At 38.4% G+C, this 18,942-nt stretch overlaps 1 protein-coding gene across 3 annotated transcripts in view; it reads left to right on the top strand.

The window, feature by feature from the left end:
* Window positions 1-17,568, top strand: part of TMEM182 (transmembrane protein 182) — a 56,485-nt gene extending 38,917 nt beyond the window's left edge. For all 3 annotated transcript variants that reach the window (XM_032840415.1, XM_032840416.1, XM_032840417.1), the window contains one exon: window positions 17,179-17,568. In XM_032840415.1, coding sequence (XP_032696306.1) covers window positions 17,179-17,399 — 221 coding nt within the window. In that variant the 3' untranslated portion in view covers window positions 17,400-17,568. The remainder of the gene's footprint in view (window positions 1-17,178) is intronic.
* The last annotated feature ends 1,374 nt before the right edge of the window (window positions 17,569-18,942 follow it).

An 18,942-nucleotide genomic window follows, 5' to 3' on the forward strand; every position in this document is an offset into this window, starting at 1 on the left:
TCTATAGTAATAATACAATGATATTCGTACACAGTTTTGCTTGAGTGACCACAACTTGCAGTCCCTTCTATAGAGACTTGTGTTTTCCATGTTCTTCACAGCATTTGCTTACTGTATCCACATGGTAGGAAGAAGCCACTAGAAGGAAAAGCTCTGTTCTTTAGCCTCGCTTAACCTGTTTATTTTCTATCTGTAAAATGGGTCCAGATCATGTCTCTCTGTAACATCGGGATATGGGTGAGGTTTTCTGTGCACTCTTAAAGAGATAGCCGTATGATGATATTACAAACTGGCATGGTTTATTTATCACAGGCAAAAAACACCTCTTTCTACGGTGTCAGCACTCACTTTTCTTAATTGTGGTTCGTGTGTGTTATAGAAATACATTCTTTCCTTGGCTAAACCTACATTTTTTTTATCAGATTTCCAACTAGTCTTTTTAATGCCTGTTACAGAGCTCTTAGTACAGATAAGAAAACAATTGACTAGATGTGTCTTGCAAATGTCAAGTGTTTTTCATTTAATTGGGAAATAAAAGCAAGAACATTAATCTGAAAACACATAAGCATAGATGATTTGTAAAGAGAAGAGTTCTAGAAAATGAGACAAACATCACTATGACCAAAACCAAATCGTACATGGCTATGCTATATTGTAACACCAAATCGGGACACAGAGTTTCTGTATGAAATGGTAGTGATAGTAAAGAAACAGAATGGATAACATTGTCATCTCTAAATCATTGCAGAGACAGCTCCTGATGTCCATTATCATTTAATCGATGACCAACCAACAGTTCAAGCACACTTATTACATAACATTGTGCTTAATTCTGTGGAGGGACTAGAAAGAATAATCAGATATGGATCCTCTGTTCAAAGAGTTCAAAAAAGAAGAAAAGGAAAAGAAACAACCCACCCAAACCAAAACCCACCCTCTGAATAAGTGTCCTGTTTAACCTCTTCTGTCATTCTTTTGTCTTTTATTCAATTCCTTTCCTCACTGGTTTTTCATGGACCTTGCTTTCAAGGGCCTGATTGACCTACAATATTCACCATTTTAAAGTATATAATGCAGTGTTTTTCAATACATTTCCAGATTTGTACAAATATTACCACTCTCTGATTCCAGAATAATTTTTTTTAAAGATTTTATTTATTTGAGACAGAAAGCACAAACAGAGTGAGCAGCAGGCAGAGAGAGAGAGGGAGAAGCAGTCTCCCCACTGAACAGGGATCCCCATGCACAGCTCGATCCCAGAACTCTGGGATCATGACGTGATCTGAAGGCAGCTGCCCAACTGACTGAGCCACCCAGGCACCACTAATTCCAGAATATTTTTATCGCCTCACAAAGAGACCTCATATTGTCTCCCCCTCCCTCCCTCCCCCTGACCCTGAGTTAACACTCATCTACTTTCTATGTCTGTGGGTCAGCCTATTCTGGAAATTTCATAATCAATGGATTCACACAATGTGTCGCCTTTTGTGTCAGGCTTTTTTCACTTCAATCTCAATTTATAATCTCTCTTCTTTAATTCATAATTCCATAAGGCCAAATCCCTCATAAGCAATAAAACTGAGCATTTTCTGAGCCAAATATTTTTTCCTTCTCCAAACCACTTTCTAACTTTTGTTCGTTCCAAGGTCTTGTGAAGGTGCGTATTTTTCCATGATCTTCCCAGAAATAACAGCTGTCTGCTAGAATGTATAAATATTTGTTTCTTCTCATTCCTTACCTTTCTTTTTAAATATTTTCCAATAAAGGAAGTATGTATAGTTGACCCTTGAACAGTTTGGTTTTGAAACTGTGGGTCCACTTATACATGGATTTTATATATATATATATGTATGTGTGTGTGTATATATATATATGTGTGTGTGTGTGTATATATATATATAGTATATATACACACATATGTACCTATATATATAGTACAGTCCTGTAAATCTGTTTTTTCTTTCTTATGTTTTTACAGTCCAGTCCAGTAAATTTATAGTACAGTCCTGTAAATCTCTTTTTTCTTTATATTTTTCTTATGTTTCTTTTCTTAGCTTAATTTATTATAAGAATACAGTGTATAAACATACACAAAGTATATGTTAGTTGATTATGTTATCAGTAAGACTTCTCTGGTCAACAGTAGGCTATTAGTCATGAAATCTTAGGGAAGTCAAAAGTTACAGGCAGATTTTTAACTACAGTTAAGTTTTCGTGGTGCCAAAAGTTATAGGCAAAAAAAAAAAAAAAACGTTATAGGCAAATTTTCAACTGAGGTTCAGATTTGAGGAAGTTGAAATTTTCTTTTCTTTTTTTTATTATGTTATGTTAATCACCATACAGGATATCATTAGTTTTTGATGTAGTGTTCCGTGATTCATTGTTTGCATGTAACACCCAGTGCTCCATGCAATACATGTTCTCCTTAGTACCCATCACCAGGCTCACCCTTTCCCCTACCCCTTTCCCCTCTAAAACCCTCAGTTTGTTTCCTGGAGTCCATAGTCTCTCATGGTTTGTCTCCTCCACTGATTCCCCCCCCCTTCATTTTTCCCTTCTTTTTCCTAATGTCCTCCATGCTATTCCTTATGTTCCACAAATGAGTAAAACTATATGATAATTGACTTTCTCTGCTTGACTTATTTCACTTAGCATAGTCTCCTCCAGTTCTGTCCATGCTGATACAAAAGTTGGGCATTCATCCTTTCCCATGGCTGAGTAGTTGTCCATTGTGTATATGGACCACATCTTCTTTATCCATTCACCTGTTGAAGGGCATCTCGACTCTTTCCATGGTTTGGCTCTTGTGAACATTGCTGTATGGGCAGATTTTCAACTGCACAAGGGTTGGTGCTCCTAACCCCACCATATTCAAGGATCAAGTGTAAAAGCATGAGTTTAGTACACATTATGGAAGCATATTGTTTTAAACTCAGGAATGCTCTGATCCTTGGTTTAGTCTGATCAAAGAATTGTATGTCTGTGTGTGTATTTAGTGCTTTTGAAAAAAAAAAGTGTTGGTCATTTTTAAATTGTGCAAGAAGGTAGTATATCCAAAGAATTTTGTTTGGCTGAAAACTCTGTAGGAAGGAAAAGCATTTGGTATGTATTCATATGCCATTGACCAGTGTGTTTTCTTTTTGTGAGGAATCTTTGCGGTGTGTGGGAATGGGGCTGCGGTTCCCCTTCCTCAGATCTTCTTCTGGAGTACCCTGGGAACTGAGAGGTGTCCATGGTATTCTGGAACCCATTCTGCAAACAACCAAACTGAATAATTCCTTTCAAACTTGACTTTTAATTTCCTTCATGGCAGAATTCTATATTGTTTGTGTAGGACCATTTGTTTCCACAGAACACAGAGACAGATTCTGTTGGATGAGACAAAATTATCTTGGGCGGACAAAAGTGATGCTCTCAGGAATAACTGAAGTTTGCATTCTCGTGTCAATTTCCACTGTGAAACACAGTTCTGTAAGGCAGTTATGGGACCAATAAATCATCCTTGAGCTTCCATACTTCTTGGTAGAAGAATTTTAAAAATATTTTCATTGTTTATTATTAACATTCTCAGGTAATTTTTTTTATTTAATTTCTTTTCAGTGTAACATAATTCATTGTTTATGCACCACACCCAGTGCTCCATGCAATACGTGCCCTCCATAATACCCACCACCTGGCTCCCCCAATCTCCCACCCCCCTTCCCTTCAAACCCCTGAGATTGTTTTTCAGAGTCCACAGTCTCTCATGGTTCGTCTCCCCCTCCAATTTCCCTCAACTCCCTTCTCTCCATCTCCCCATGTCCTCCATGTTATTTCTTTTTTTTTTAAAGATTTTATTTATTTATTTAACAGACAGAGATCACACGCAGGCAGAAAGGCAGGCACAGAGAGAGGAGGAAGCAGGATCCCCACTGAGCAGAGAGCCTGAAGTGGGGCTCGATCCCAGGACCCTGGGATCATGACCCGAGCCAAAGGCAGAGGCTTTAACCCACTGAGCCACCCAGGCGCCCCCTCCATGTTATTTCTTATGCTCCACAAATAAGTGAAACCATATGATAACTGACTCTCTCTGCTTGACTTATTTCACTCAGCATAATATCTTCCAGTCCCATCCAAGTTGATACAAATGTTGGGTATTCATCCTTTCTGATGGCGGCATAGTACTCCATAGTGTATATGGACCACATCTTTCTTATCCATTCGTCCTTTGAAGGGCATCTTGGTTCCTTCCACAGTTTGGTGACTGTGGCCATTGCTGCTATGAACATTGGGGTACAGATGGCCCTTCTTTTCGCTACATCTGTATCTTTGGGGTAAGTACCCAGTAGTGCAATTGCAGGGTCATAGGGAAGCTCTATTTTTAATTTCTTAAGGAATCTCCACACTGTTCTCCAAAGTGGCTGCACCAACTTGCATTCCCACCAACAGTGTAAGAGGGTTCCCCTTTCTCCACATCCCCTCCAACACACGTTGTTTCCTGTCTTGCTAATTTTGGCCATTCTAACTGATGTAAGTTGGTATCTCATTGTGGTTTTAATTTGAATCTCCCTGATGGCTAGTGGTGATGAACATTTTTTCAGGTAATGTTAATAGACAATTTAGCCTTTCAAAGTCAAAGGTGGAAACTTACATGTGCTATACGAACACTTGGCAGATATGTAACAAACACTAGGTTTTTCGGCCGGCCAAATTTTTATATGCCATTTTTAATATGGAACCATGCATACAGTCATCTACTGAGTTAAACGGAATTAAACTTATAATGCTTTCTTTGGCTAGATTTTACATATTCAAAATGAAGAGATCTTATTCTATGTGCCTGCTATTCTAGAGTCTCTTTGTTCTTTACGGCTTACCTCATCATTCCCTGCCTGAGTCTCCGGTGCTGCCCTGTGCCAATGCTCTGTGCTCTGCTGGGCAGTTGGGAACAGGTGCAGCTTGGGCCTTGGGTTGCTGTGGCAGCTTTATCAGTGCCACAAACAAGACTACACACTCTCTCTTTATTTGGACAGATGGCTTTAGCACGGAGAATAGCCAAATTCCAAATGGCCAGTGTTGGGTGTGTGCGTGCATAAAGACTCTTTGGCATTAGCAGGAAGACTGGTTTTGGGCATTCCATGCGTGGCTGAGTCATCCTGATGTCACAGTTGTCTGTGTGAGTAAGGGGCGGGGTCCATGTTATTCCTTGCTCTGTCAAAAGGCTCAGAGCAAACCTTGGAGGGCATGTGTTGCCACTCCTTGCAGCTGGACAAATTCCTTTTCAGGCAGGCTGGGCCATGGGTCCCCAAAGAGGTTCAGTTCTGGAACAAGTGCATGGTAATTGTCAGAACGTTATAACGCTGAGCCTGTTTCAGTGAGTCTCATCCCACACTCTACAAAGCCTAAACAAGTGCTGAAATTTGTTTCCATGTGGAGTCCCAGAGAACTGTCAGATTCAAAGGGGTTCACACTTGTCTTCTAACCTTGTGATACTGGAGGTTATAGGAAAGATGCAGAAGAGGTTAGAATGGGTAGGCATAGCATTATAAAACTTTTAAGATGTGATCTGGAAGTTCTTGGATACTGACATCACTGGGTAATAGGCCACAAAAACGTGAAATCAGTATTTTACCAACATATTAAGGTACAAAGATTTTTCTTTTGTCATTGAAATCACCTTTTCCTGAGTGACAAAGTGCAATTGCATTTTTCTGCTGAATGAAGAGCCAGACAGAGTCCCTCCAGGGTAGAGGTGCCTGAAAAGCTTCTGGATCATGTCAAAATCCCTTGTGGGACCTCACGTTGGTGAGACTACATGGACATCTTGTAAGCTAGAGGAATACAGCAGCCTTTATTCTAGACCCAGGAGGTATTAATGGAAGGTAAGTGTACCTCTGCACGTAATTGGTCCTTTGGAACAATTAGTCCTTTAAAGGCAAAGTAGTGGTTTGACTCCTGCCCCATTCTGTGACCACAGAGGGTGTTGCCCAGACAGCTGCTGCTCAAGCCATTACTGGTCACCAAGGGATACCAGCTGAGTGAGTTGGGATGAATTTTTATAAATCCTCTGCCATGTGGGACAAACTGCCAGGTACACATCCTTCCATAGCTCATATCTGTTTCCTTTGGATCTGGAGGACAGTGATTTCTAAAAGCGTAGTGATGTGAACCCTCTTAAAAAAGTAGCATAGGAAAGGTGAGTGGACATAAAGAGAATATAGAATTCTGAGTACAAATTTTATAAACTACTGAATTAGAATTAAACTGGACTTGTGGTTTGTTTTCCTTTTTCTCTCAAAGATCAATAGAATTTGTAGTGGCTCATCAGTAAACCACATTTATTTCTATAGGAAATAAGATAGATGGAATGGATACAAACTAGAAGGTGTTTTTTCTCCTTAATTCTAGAAAAAAAAATAGGTCACAGGAGCCAAGGGACATATTTCAGATGTTCCTTTTTTGGGGGGCTGAGAATGATCACGTGGCTTCCAGGAAGCACTCAGTGACATACCTTGCTGCTCACGTCTTCCTCCAGATAAAGCAGAGCAAGAGAAGAATATGTGGAGGAAACAGAAGACCGAGAGCAGGAAGGGATTAGGGAGGAATTGCTGACAGCCCAGATGCAGGCTTCTAAACTTACCGGCACACACATCTCCCTGCTTGCACCTGCTGTCTCCATGTCTATATCATGAAAGACCCAGGCTATAAACAGCCGCTTACCCTGGACAAGCAAAGGGGCCTCTGTGTTAGCAGAGCAGGTCAGTGAATGCTTGCCAGAATGACTTTTCTAAAGCTTCTCTATCTTTCTTAGTGCACCAGAAGGAGAAAATGACAAGCATGATCTCCTAGTGGGGAACAGAATATTTGACCAAAGTCTAGGACTTCACATTTTATTCATAAGTCTGTTCTGTCAGACGTATGCATGGAAACAAAAAGGGTGACTCATGAGAACTGTAGGTTACCGATACATTAGCAGATGTGTTCGTTGTAGTAGAATTCCTGTCTTCAATTTTTATGAAACACGAAACAGCAGTTTGGATTTCTCTTTTGGTCAGTCCAAAGCTCCTATACTAGATCTGCTTTCTGAGTAGTTCCAGAAGAGCCAGTCACCCTTATGTTTCTAAAAGCACTTGCTTCGTACCCTGGCTTTGTGCCTTCAGTTGTCATATTTGGGAACTGGATCACTCAAAGCTATTATTTTGGATATTGATACTATAATAACATGGGAAGGCCTCTCTTCAAATTTTGATATGGAATTTTAATGTCTTCAATATGTCATTCACAGAAATGTCAAATGCTAGAATGAGTCAACGTTGGTCAATATTAAAGAGGAAAGAGCTCTGAAGAATTTTTATTTACAAAAATGTTTTAAAGCCTATAATTATTCTTTCTCAGTTCTTTGAAGTATTTTCCCCCACATTGCCTATTAGTTGGAATGTGCATAACAGGCTGTTAGGATCAGACTTGTCCCCACTCAGTTTTGAATGCGGCACCATTATGATAGATGTATGATGCTCCAGTGAAGAAGCAGGTCCCCAGAGGAAGGATTCAGAAGGGGTGAGTGAGACCCAGTCCTGTGAGCCTCCAACACCCCAGCCAGGTGAAGCCTGGGGAAGGGATGAGGAATATGAAGTAGAGAGACAGAGTGGTTTCTCTGGAGAGAGCTCTTGTGCTCCTGAATCTCTACCCCTACCTGGGCTTGGTGTGCATATGTGTCCTCACTGGGAACATTCTGGGTGATGGTCCAGCCCCTGCCCAGATGAATCTAGGGTATGAGAGATCACCTCAGTAATAGCTTTCGTGGTACTTTCTGGAAAACCTTGAACCGCAAGTGTGAATAAATGGCCCCCACCCTCTTTTAAAAATGTATCTGTGTGGTTCTTCAGAACTAGAGCTGTAGGCTTGGCAAATGGATGCTTTTACTCACATGACATTTTATTATGGGATGTAATTAACCTCCTCACTGAAAGGGAGTTTTCAGATGTGTAGGGTAGTGAGATTCTTTCCACTTTATAAATGGCATGTTTAGTTTGGGGTTAGGTGTTGGTATGGTGGGAAGGCAGAATGAATTTCCATTTGCTTCACTCTCCTTTTTTAAAGTATGTGTATCACTAACATCTACCATTAATTTAGTTCTGGGAAAGATTTAATTTCTTTGCAAATATTCTGTTTTATTCCATACCCTCCCCCACAAAGAGCCACTTTGCTCAGAAATAACTAGTAGCAAATGAATAAGGCATATTGATTTTTTAACTGAAAAATTTCTGAGGCCTTTTCCCCCACCCATTATACTTACTTATACAAAAGAGAAATACATTAGTAATAGACTCCCCGAATGACCAGATTGACATATACTAAGTCTGTCCTAGAAATAATTTTTACTTCCTGTAACTAAAAGGTTGTTGGGTAAGGACAGGAAGTTTTCTCACTGGACACTTAAGACAGAAAATGGTCCTTAATACATTCGTGAGCACAAGTCTGGATTTACCTGTTACCCTTTCTGAAATGTTCAGGGATGGGCCTGTGGGGTGACTGGTGCCACCTGGTGGAAGATTCTAGTAAGATATGGGCAGACAACCTCTCTCACTTCTCATGAAATCTCAGAACTGGAAGGCACTGGGGCAGTTTATCCCCTTGCCTCTTGACTAGTCCTGAAATAGCCCAGTCATATGAGAAGCTCTGATGCTTTAAAAGATTTCAGAGAATAATATTTGCTAGCCATTAGCAGGAGTTTATGCCAAAACTCAATAAAAATAATGATAATAACATAACTAGCCAATGCTTATTATGTGCTTGCCCTGTTCCAGGCACCTTGATAAGTGCGTTATGTCCATTAATTCCTTATGACTACTCTCTGCAGTAGGCACCCGTGTGATCTCTATTTTACCAACAAAGATGCTGAGACAGAGAAGTACAGAACTTGTTCAAGGTTACTCAGCTAGTCAAGTGTAAATCTTCCCAGCTCGTACACCTTTAAGGTAAGATTTAAACCAGGGCAGTCAGAAGCCAGGCTTGTGCCCTTCAACCACCTCCTGCTTCATGAAACTCATCTCTTGTGAGTAAATACTTCTTTGGAGTTAAATGAAAATTTAACATTTATCATGCTTTCCAGATGCAGTCCCTAATGACTTGTACAGATGGATAAACCCTCATGATCATTCTCTATCAATAACTGTTTTTCAAGAGAGTACAGAGTATTGGATAGACAGGATGTTTAATGCCTACAATGAATACGCCGATCTAAGAAAGTAATAAATATCTGAGAAATCCAATAGACATTATATAAGTTTGGTGGACTAAATATAAACATGAGGCCAGAAAATGAAAGGGAAGGGGCAGTTAATATATTCGGACAGTAGTGTGGTGAAGCGTAGGTAGTTATGAATACTTGGAAATCAGATAGATGTAATGAAAATATACAGGCATGAAATTATATAAGGCTATCTCAGGAAATTGGAGAAAAATCAGTGGAAAGTGAGTCTGAGAAAATGAAGAGTGGAAATTGTTTATGGTTGACCATTATGCATTAGTAGTTTTAAAATTTCTGAAGTCTGATATGTAAAAATGAACATAATTTAATTAAAAGAGAAAGGAATAGCATGTTAATGTAAAGAAGGACTATTACAAAAGTACAATTTAAATTATTTTTTAAGAAATTCTAGTGCATTTTCTGGAAAAGCGAACATTTTAGTGAATGAACTAACAGATACATAACTACTTTGAAAGTATGTTACAATGCAATGTCATGTCTTACTCTTGAGGAAATACAGAATTGGAAAATTTTCCTTTCCCCATCATGTAATGTTTAGAAAAATAAGTATGCATTTTAGATTCTGGAATGGATCTCTGAGAATAGCCTACACTAATGGCCATGTTTACTCCTTGAGCCTGACACATAGGATTTCTAAAAAGTTGAGAAAGGTCTCAAACACTGCAATTTTTAATATTCCTACTGTATTAAAAGTTAACACATGTTAAAAAGGTTTGAAAATATTGTGGCACTAAGTGCTTACATTTTAAAAGTTAATACTCTATGTTTTTAAAACACATACATAAATGTAATGACCCTATATAGAAGATCATTTGCAGACATTATCCAAAGTCTTTTATGAATTTGGATCCCAAACACATACCACTTATGGACTCCATTGTCATCCGTATCATGAAGGAGCACTATTATTCCATCCCAAGAGGTTAAACCCTTGCGCATTCTCAGAAAGGGTCTAGCTCTTTCTCCTGGGTTGTGCTTCTATATCCTCTAAATTAAAGGCTAGAGATGATCTCTAGATACCTGAGGGACAACTGTCTTTCCAAAGAAGTCCCAGAAAACAAAGATGTAGCGTAGCATTCTGGTTCCTAATTTGGGGACCAGTTTGCAGGGGTTCATTTGATAATGAAACTTCATAACATTCATTTATATGTCATATTTTGTATATTGCAAAATATGACATTTTTACTGCATTATACATAAATGCACTAAAAAAAAAAAGGCAAAAACAAAAACAAAAAACTGTGACTTAAAAAAGTCATCCCTGTGCTCCAAGCCCTTGGAGAGTTTAATTGCACAGTGAGCACTATTGAACAGCTGTCAAATTTTTGTTGACAAAACTGATGCTTGAGGAAGAGAAGACTGTATTCTTAAGGGGTGTGGGAGAAAGTCAAAGCAGGTGCACTGCAGGTCACTGCCATAGCATCTGTAAGCCCAGCGTCATTGTATATGGCATAAGATCCTGTTTCATAAACAGATACTGTTGCCCATTTCTTTTTTTAAAACCATTTGTCTAAGGAATTGTATATGTCTTTTCAGGACTCCGTGTTTGAGTTAGAACATCATGGACCAAAAATACTCGTAGTGGCTTAATTTATTATAGCCCAAACCTACAAAGAACCCAAATGATCATCAGGAGATAAATGGATAAACAAACCATGGCCTGTTCATACAATGGGAATAGTTCTCAGCTGTAAAAAGGAGGGAACTACTAAGACATGCACAGCCTGGGTGGATTTTCGGTCATCATGTTGAGTATGAACAGCCAGAGACAAAAGACTGCACACTGTCATGATTTCATTTCTACAAAGTTCTAAGAGCAAAGCTCTGCTATAGTGGTAGGTGCTTTGGGGAACTGGGGTGAGGAGGCCTGAAGAACCTCCCTGGAGTGACAGTGATGGATGTATTCTATTTTTAATGGATTGTGGGTACATGATGTTTACATTTGTCAAAATTCATCAAACCATACACTTAAAACTTGTACATTTTGCTCTATGTAAATTACACCTCAGTTAAAAAAAAATGAGAAAGAGAAACAATGAACCTGGGATGCTTTTTACCCATTAGAACAACCTTCAAACTATAGGGACTTAATATAATACCTTCAACGATTAGTATGGACCAATTTCAGAAATGTTGATATGAAGACCATTTATGGATCTTCTGCAAAAGCTTTTTGTGAGGACATGGTCATTTATGCTGCTTGGTGATCCTCTGCAGATCTGAGAAGGCATTCATTATGTATTTCTTGATAAATTACTGTTTCCTTTTGGAGAATGATAGTAAATATATAGCTTATCAAGTTTCCTTTTTGTTCTTTCTCCTGGGCATGTTAGATCCAGGTTCACCATTCCATTAACACTGCTATCTTTCGTATGCTTACCCACACTTCAGATTTTTTCTTCATTTCTATAGTTAGCATGAACCCACTCTGTACCTTCCCGGGAGCCCCACCTGGAAAAGTACCCTCATTTCTCACCACCTCCTTGGAAATTTCCCCCACTGTAGGGTGTCTGTGAGTGTCTTCATCCTACTGTGTTATACCTGCTATTAGGGTGTCTGTTTGAGTTATGCCACAGGCTACTTTGACCTTGTGACTATAGAACTCATTTCATCCTCTGAAAATAGACAAGGAGTAAGCCGATGCTATCATCCCTAAAATTTTATGAAGCTGACTTTCTACTTCTGTTTTTCTAGATGCTCTTGCTGAATATTGTCCTGTCTTTAAAGTACATGCAGCCCTCCTGTTAGAGAAAACTCACTATTTTTCCGATTCTAATTTACTGTTCATTTTAATTTTTTTCATAATGCAATTTTTTTGACTATTGAATTCTTTGGTCTTTCCTGTGCCCATAGAAAGCTGAAATGAGTTGCCACTGAATTTATGTGCAAGTGTGACTAAAAGAGGCTAGTGAAATCATCTTGAATTCATGATTCTTTTCCAAGTACCCGATAGCTGCTCATGATTGAAGTTACTAAAACATATTTCAAAGGCTGTTATATCTAAGCAGTTAAAGATCAAGTTTATTGTTTTTTCAGCAACTCCAAAAGGCTTTTGTTTTTTAATACAAGTATATGTATTTCTAGGCAAGAATATAGGGGTTTGACATTTGCCTGTCTTTTTGAAGAGTTCCCATTTCTGTGGTTAACTTTTCCCTAGGAATGTGTTTTTAAAACTGGTTTTTAAAATGTAGTATACAAAATCTTTATTTTTCCATACTTGTTTCCATGAAATATTGAGGACATGCAGTTTTATTTTCAGTCTGTGACTCGGTGTTGGTGAAATTCTTTTGTATTTTTTCCTACATTGTGAACATTTCCATATTGTTTGTCATCAACAATTGTGTTCCTAATGGCCTGTTGTGACTTTGTGACCTTTGTTTCAGAGAAAATGCTTTCCAGATTGAATTCATGATATTTTGAGGGAAAAGTTTTCAACTTTGTTAAGAGTTGTAAAATCATGAGTGGCTCTTCCCCACACTGCATGTTAGTAAGAGAACCAACACATTCTTCTTGTAACTTAAGTATTTGTCCATGGTTTTATTATCACAAATCTTCTTGTAACTTAAGTATTTGTCCATGGTTTTATTATCACAAATCTTACTTTGATTATACCTCCAGTGAGCTGTTTAATGCATTTTTTTGGTCTTCAAACAATTAGGTATTTTTAAATTTAATTGGAAATAAATTATGCTTTCAAAATATAACCAAATTTAAATATAACAAATTAAAAACAAATTATTGGGAAGCCTGGGTGGCTCAGTGAGTTAAAACCTCTGCCTTCAGCTCAGGTCATGATCCCAGGGTCCTGGGATGGAGCCCCGCATCGGGTTCTCTGCTCAGCAGGGAGCCTGCTTCCCTTCCTCTCTCTCTCTCTGCCTGCCTCTTTGCCTACTTGTGAACTCTGTCTGTCAAATTAAAAAAAAAAAAAAAAGAAACTTTAAAAATAAATAAATAAATAAATAATTACCTAAATATTAGCAATATTTCTATTCCTGCTAAAATCACAGAGACAAGTGGGTTTGACATGTAACTCACTTGTTACTGAAGGACAATTATTACTTGTGTTTTCATGAAGGAGAGTCCTTTAAGATATCAAAGGATAATAAATAAGATTTTAACATAGTATTTTTCCATTAGTGTTCCCCCAGATAAGACGCTCCACTTGGTAGGTGAACCAAATCAGCAGTAGTACTGTTCATTAATCATCACAATAGCCCACCAAAAGAAGATGTGTCTTTCTGGGTGTACAAACACATGTACTCTCCTCCCATTCCCGCCATCATATGCCCTTTCTAACACACAACCACAGATTCCCACCATGCTTTTTTTTTTTTTAATTCATTCATTTTGTCTTTTGTTTTGAAATATTTTCAGATTAACATAGGAGTTGAAAATCCCTTCACCCAGAGACTCATTCATGTTTCACTGTCTCAGTGTATTTTATAGCAAAAGGCTCCAGTCCTGGAACGTGCTTTGCATTTATTAGTTATGTCATCTCCACCAGACCAGAATAAGTCCTACTTAGACCTTCATGACCTTGACTCTACAAGAGTACAGGCCCATGATTTTCTAGAATGTTCCTGAATTGGTGTGTCTGATGTTTCCTTCTGATTGGATTTAGGCTTTCCATTTTTGGCTGTATCATAGCAGTGATGCTATGTTATTCTCATTGTATCTTACAAGGTGGTTAGTGACATCAATATGCTGTGCCACCAGTGATGTTCACTCTGATCATTTGAGTAAGGTGATATTTGCCAGGTTTCTTCAGTATGAAATTACTGTTTTCCTCTTTATAATTGATAAGTATTTTGTAGGAAGAGACTTTGAGCCTCTGTAAATATTTATTTCTCATCTAAATTTCATTTACTAGTTTTAGCATCCATTTTTGTTTCTTGCCTGAATTATTACTTAAATGATTGTCAAATGGTGATTTCTAAATGAGCTATTCCTTCTACATTTATAAGTTAGCATTCTCTGAGGAAAAGCTTTCCCTCCTCCCTATCTAATGTATTCATTCATGTATTTCTATCACTGTGGGCTCATGGATTTCTCTTTTATTCAGTGAGGTATCATGTGCCATTATCATTATTGGTTGGATAGTCTGATTGCCTCAGAACTGGCCGGGGGAAGCCTCTAAAGCTAGCTTCTGAAACGCTCCCACCATTCCGAGACCACATCTGACATTCCAGACTTATCTTGTACTTTCTGTCCCAACCTGGATTCACCTATTTCTTTGAGATGCCTGGTTCCTGATATTTAGAAGCTAAGATCTAGACCCTTGGTGTGCTCCATGCTACGGAGGTGTTATGGTGGTCAGATCCTCCCAGGACATAGAGCCAGGAAATAGATGTAGGTGTATACCCATGGATGTGTCTTAACACACACATACTTTTAATTCTCTATCTGTCTATCTATCTCTCTAGAACCATAAATTCACCCTGATACATTTAATTCCAAACAACATCATAGACTTTATTCTAGCTTTCCCCCTTTTCAAATTTGCAACTCTCTTTTCAGGCAGTAAAGAAGAACATGATTCCAATTAACCTCAATATATTTATTGGTTTGATCAGTCTACCCCTATGTAATAGTCTCCTGACTCTTCTGTTGGCTGGATGCATTGCATAAACCCCTCATCATAAATTCTTGCTACCATGTCAGCTAAATAAACCTTTGGCCTTGGTGTAAATACTTTCCATAGTCTGTTAGTCCATTCACTTTCTGTTGTCCCTCTGCATTTGAGTGTGCACATGCACACATACACACATATAAAACATCGGCAATTTAACAGGTAGGGAAACACTCTTTTACCCCATGGGAAGATGTAATTATAAATGGATATAATATGAATTAAATGACAGTATCTTCAATTAGTGAACAAGTTCAAGATTGTAGTGATAGAAACACCTATTTTCATTGATTTCAGGATGTAAATGCTCTTCAAATAACATCAATTTTAAAATGTAAGTTAATTCTTCCTTATTAAGAATCATCTACATGGTTACTTGCAATACATTTATTTTTAAATACTCTAAATTCAGTAAGGGGTGTTGCAACTTTTGAAAGAAAATATGCATAAGGCTACTGGTTCTTCACAAAGGCAATTTTCTGTTTTTGTAAAACTATCCGAAAGCACAGGAGACTCACATGATGCGAGAGCGTTAAGAAACATATCAACAAATAACAACAAAGGTTTGCAGTCTGTTTGCATAAGGCAAATAGTATGCAAATAACTAAGCCAAACCTTTATATTAGGGGAGAGCAGTGTCTATATATTTGCAGAAAAATGTATTGGAATGCACAGAGTTGCTCGACAACACATGGCCTTGCCGTATTGTTGTCAACATCTGAGGTACGGCTTTGCAGGGAGTTTGCTCGCGGGCTATGACTTTACTATTTCTCTCTGACATAGCTGTTGTTCAGTGGCTAAATTGCACTCTTCTGTGCTCCAGTATTTGCATTTACATTACAGACCACAGTGTGAAGGATGTTTCTTATTAGCGAAGCATCTATGTTGATTCCCCATTGCTCTGTGGTTTGTATCCCGATTATGAGAAAGTTTAAGACTCACCTTGGCATGTTTATGAGCCCTTCTTTTGTGTGTGCTTCTCAGGATTCGTTACGCAATGGATGGCCCAAGAGAGAGAGAGGACATCCTAAATACTGGAGGATCACAATTAACTGGAGAAGGGTGATTAATAGGCTCTTAAAAGCTACTCTGTCCTGCCAATATGCCTTCATCTCTGCTCCCAGTCATAGGGTTATGTTTGCCTTTCAGACTGACTCGCAATTAGAATATGGAGATTTTATGCCTGATGGTTTCATTCATTAATTCAAAGACTGTAATAGGTCCTTGACTTGTTTGGATTGAACTTTTGGACAGCTAGCAAATGACCTCAAGTATATTTTGCTCAGCAACAAATTTGAATCCCTCAGGCTGCATGGTTTGTGTGTGGGACCTGTCACCCACTCACCAGTGCATCAGCTGAGCCGACTGTCCTGGGTTTGCAGCTCAGAAGGTGGTGCTCCTCCCTTCTGTTATTTCAGGGACAGCCATGTGGAAAAGTGTATGCTTTGCAGTATTCTCCAATTTTAGCATTCGTGAAGCTCTTCTGTCATCTTGCTCGCTCCTTGCATGCCTCCCTTCTTCTTCCGTTCCTTTCTCTTGCCTAATAAGGCTCTTGCTCTTAAACCTAAGGTTTTACATTCCACAGAATTTTTTCATTAAATTTTTTTCCTCATTCTTTCCAGGCAATGTTGCTTTTATGCTATACAATCTTCAGCATCTATATTTCAATTAAAAAGAATCACGTTTATTCCTTTATAGGAGTTCAGTGCTCTCCTCTCTGTTCTTGTCTGATACTTACTTTGGCTTCTGTTTTCATTGACAAAATTACCTGCAGCACTAGTTAGCTATGGTATAATAATATAATAATAGTTGGAAAGACCTGAACTGAAAATCAGCTCTGAAAACTACTAGTGGTGTTGGCACATACTTAAAACCGAGGGTCAATAGTACCTATTTTATCAACTCATTGTACATCTCGAAATAAATAATGTATTACAGTGCTCACCCCAAACCGGACATATAGTACAGAAGGGAAATGTTAGGAGAAATTCCACTAGGCAGGATCTTTGACTCTTACGGTCATAAGCACCTAATACAGTGCCTGGCATACAGTAAGTACTTAATAAATGCATGTCAGCTGTTGCAGTTTTACTTATATTGTCATAACTCTCATCTTAATGCTTTGAAAATTAAAGATAAGCAGGGTGCATATAAAACACATACTAAAGGATATGGTACAAAGTAGGTGATTTGGCTAGAATGGTATTTTTAGAGACATATCATCAGGCAAATGATTGGTTAGCATTCTTGGGAAAACATCTTCAGAAAGACTAAAGGTCTTTTGTTTTGTCCTTCTCAGGCATCCTGTTTTCCCTGGTGGTGATGCTATATGTCATCTGGATCCAGGCAGTGGCTGACATGGAAGACTACAAAAACATGAAAATGAGAGACTGCTTGGAGTTCACCCCTTCTGTTGTCTATGGCTGGTCATTTTTCCTGGCCCCGGCAGGGATATTTTTTTCTTTGCTAGCTGGATTACTGTTTCTAGTTATTGGGCGGCATATACAGATACATCACTAATCAAATCATTGCCACCAGCATTTTCTTGAGAGATTTTAGAACAGAGCATTTCTTTTTCATTTTGTTTTGGTGATCCCAGCATAGAATTAGTTGTTGAGCTGGTATTTGAATTTTGCTTTTACATTTTACTTGTGATTTCCTCTAATAGGAAGGTCCTAGAATATTTCCAGACATGTTTCCATCCTCTGTAGGTGCTATCAAGAACCTAGTTCTCTTAGGAGCAGGTAAGATGGGCCTCCCTTTCACTGCACCTGTTAGAGCTCATGCAGGTTACAAAGGCCTGATAATGGCATAACACCACCCCCGGGCCAGTGAAGCTTTGACTTAAAACTTCCTTCTTGACATTCACTTCTGCTGATATTTAAAAAACAAAACAAAACAAAACAAAAACAAAAACAAAAAAAAAGAAAAAAAACTTTGGAGAATAATTAAAATGGAAAACATGTGTTGTCAGAGAACTTCCTCCATTTCCTCTCCACACACATGCATCTCCACATATGCATTACTGCGTCTTGTAAGCCTATTATTTCTAACTTAAAAATAGATAGCAGTGTGCTTGTGTCAAGAACCAGGCAGACCCATCAGTTCAAATGGGCCACAACCAGACTGAGGATGCGTACTTATTCCACTCTCTGGCCAACAGGACTTTGGTCACCTAATCGTACTCCCTTAATTGTGCGTCCTTATATAAACCTTAAACTGTGTTTAAAAGTGACTCATCTGTACACCAAATTACATTTAATGCAGAATAGATTGTTAGGAGCTCAGTGGATTAATTGAAAATATGTAAAAACAAGGCACCTGAGCTTAGTACTTCATTCTGTTTGATATTTTAAAATTCCTCCTTAAAATTATATGCTAATATGTTCAGCATGTGAAAATTTATTGATGAAATGTGCTTTTAATGTGCACTAGCTATAAACTTTCAAAATATTTCCATATGAAATGATAATAGCCTTGCTTTATTAAAGACTATGAAATATTAACTTTTCCCAAAGTTTTATGGTAGTTCTTCTGATAATTTGATTCCCTTTATTATTGTCTCTCAGTTTCTTCATCTTTACAACAGATATTTTAACATTTACAGATACACTAGTTTCTTCCTTTAACCTCTTGGAAGAACACTTGGTGCTGGTTGGTGGATAATTCTTTCTTATTTGCTAGTGTAGACATGCAGACATTTTCCATATCAAAGATGTTTGTTTGGCACTAATTTTGATTGAAATCAAATCCATCTGAGAAGCCCACACTGCATTTGCATTTTGGAAACCTCCCCGGAGGAGCAGTTTGGTGTTGATGAGGGAACAGAGAACCTGCATGGTATGCAAGCTTTGATCTGGGCACAGCATTTTACTTTGCAGCTGTCATGAATACCTAAGGCAGGACTCAGAGGAAAATTAACAGTGACCACCTAGAAGATGCTGGGGGAACTAGGGGCTATTGCTTTCCTTTCAGTCTTTCCCCTGATGGAGAGATTGCCTGTCTTCTGGACACATCCGTACCTTCCATTAACCTGTTTCCACGGGAGGGATTTCGAATAGCC

The sequence above is a fragment of the Lontra canadensis genome, unplaced genomic scaffold, assembly GCF_010015895.1.
Source record: "Lontra canadensis isolate GAN:19392208 unplaced genomic scaffold, GSC_riverotter_1.0 scaffold112, whole genome shotgun sequence".
Taxonomy (NCBI): domain Eukaryota; kingdom Metazoa; phylum Chordata; class Mammalia; order Carnivora; family Mustelidae; genus Lontra; species Lontra canadensis.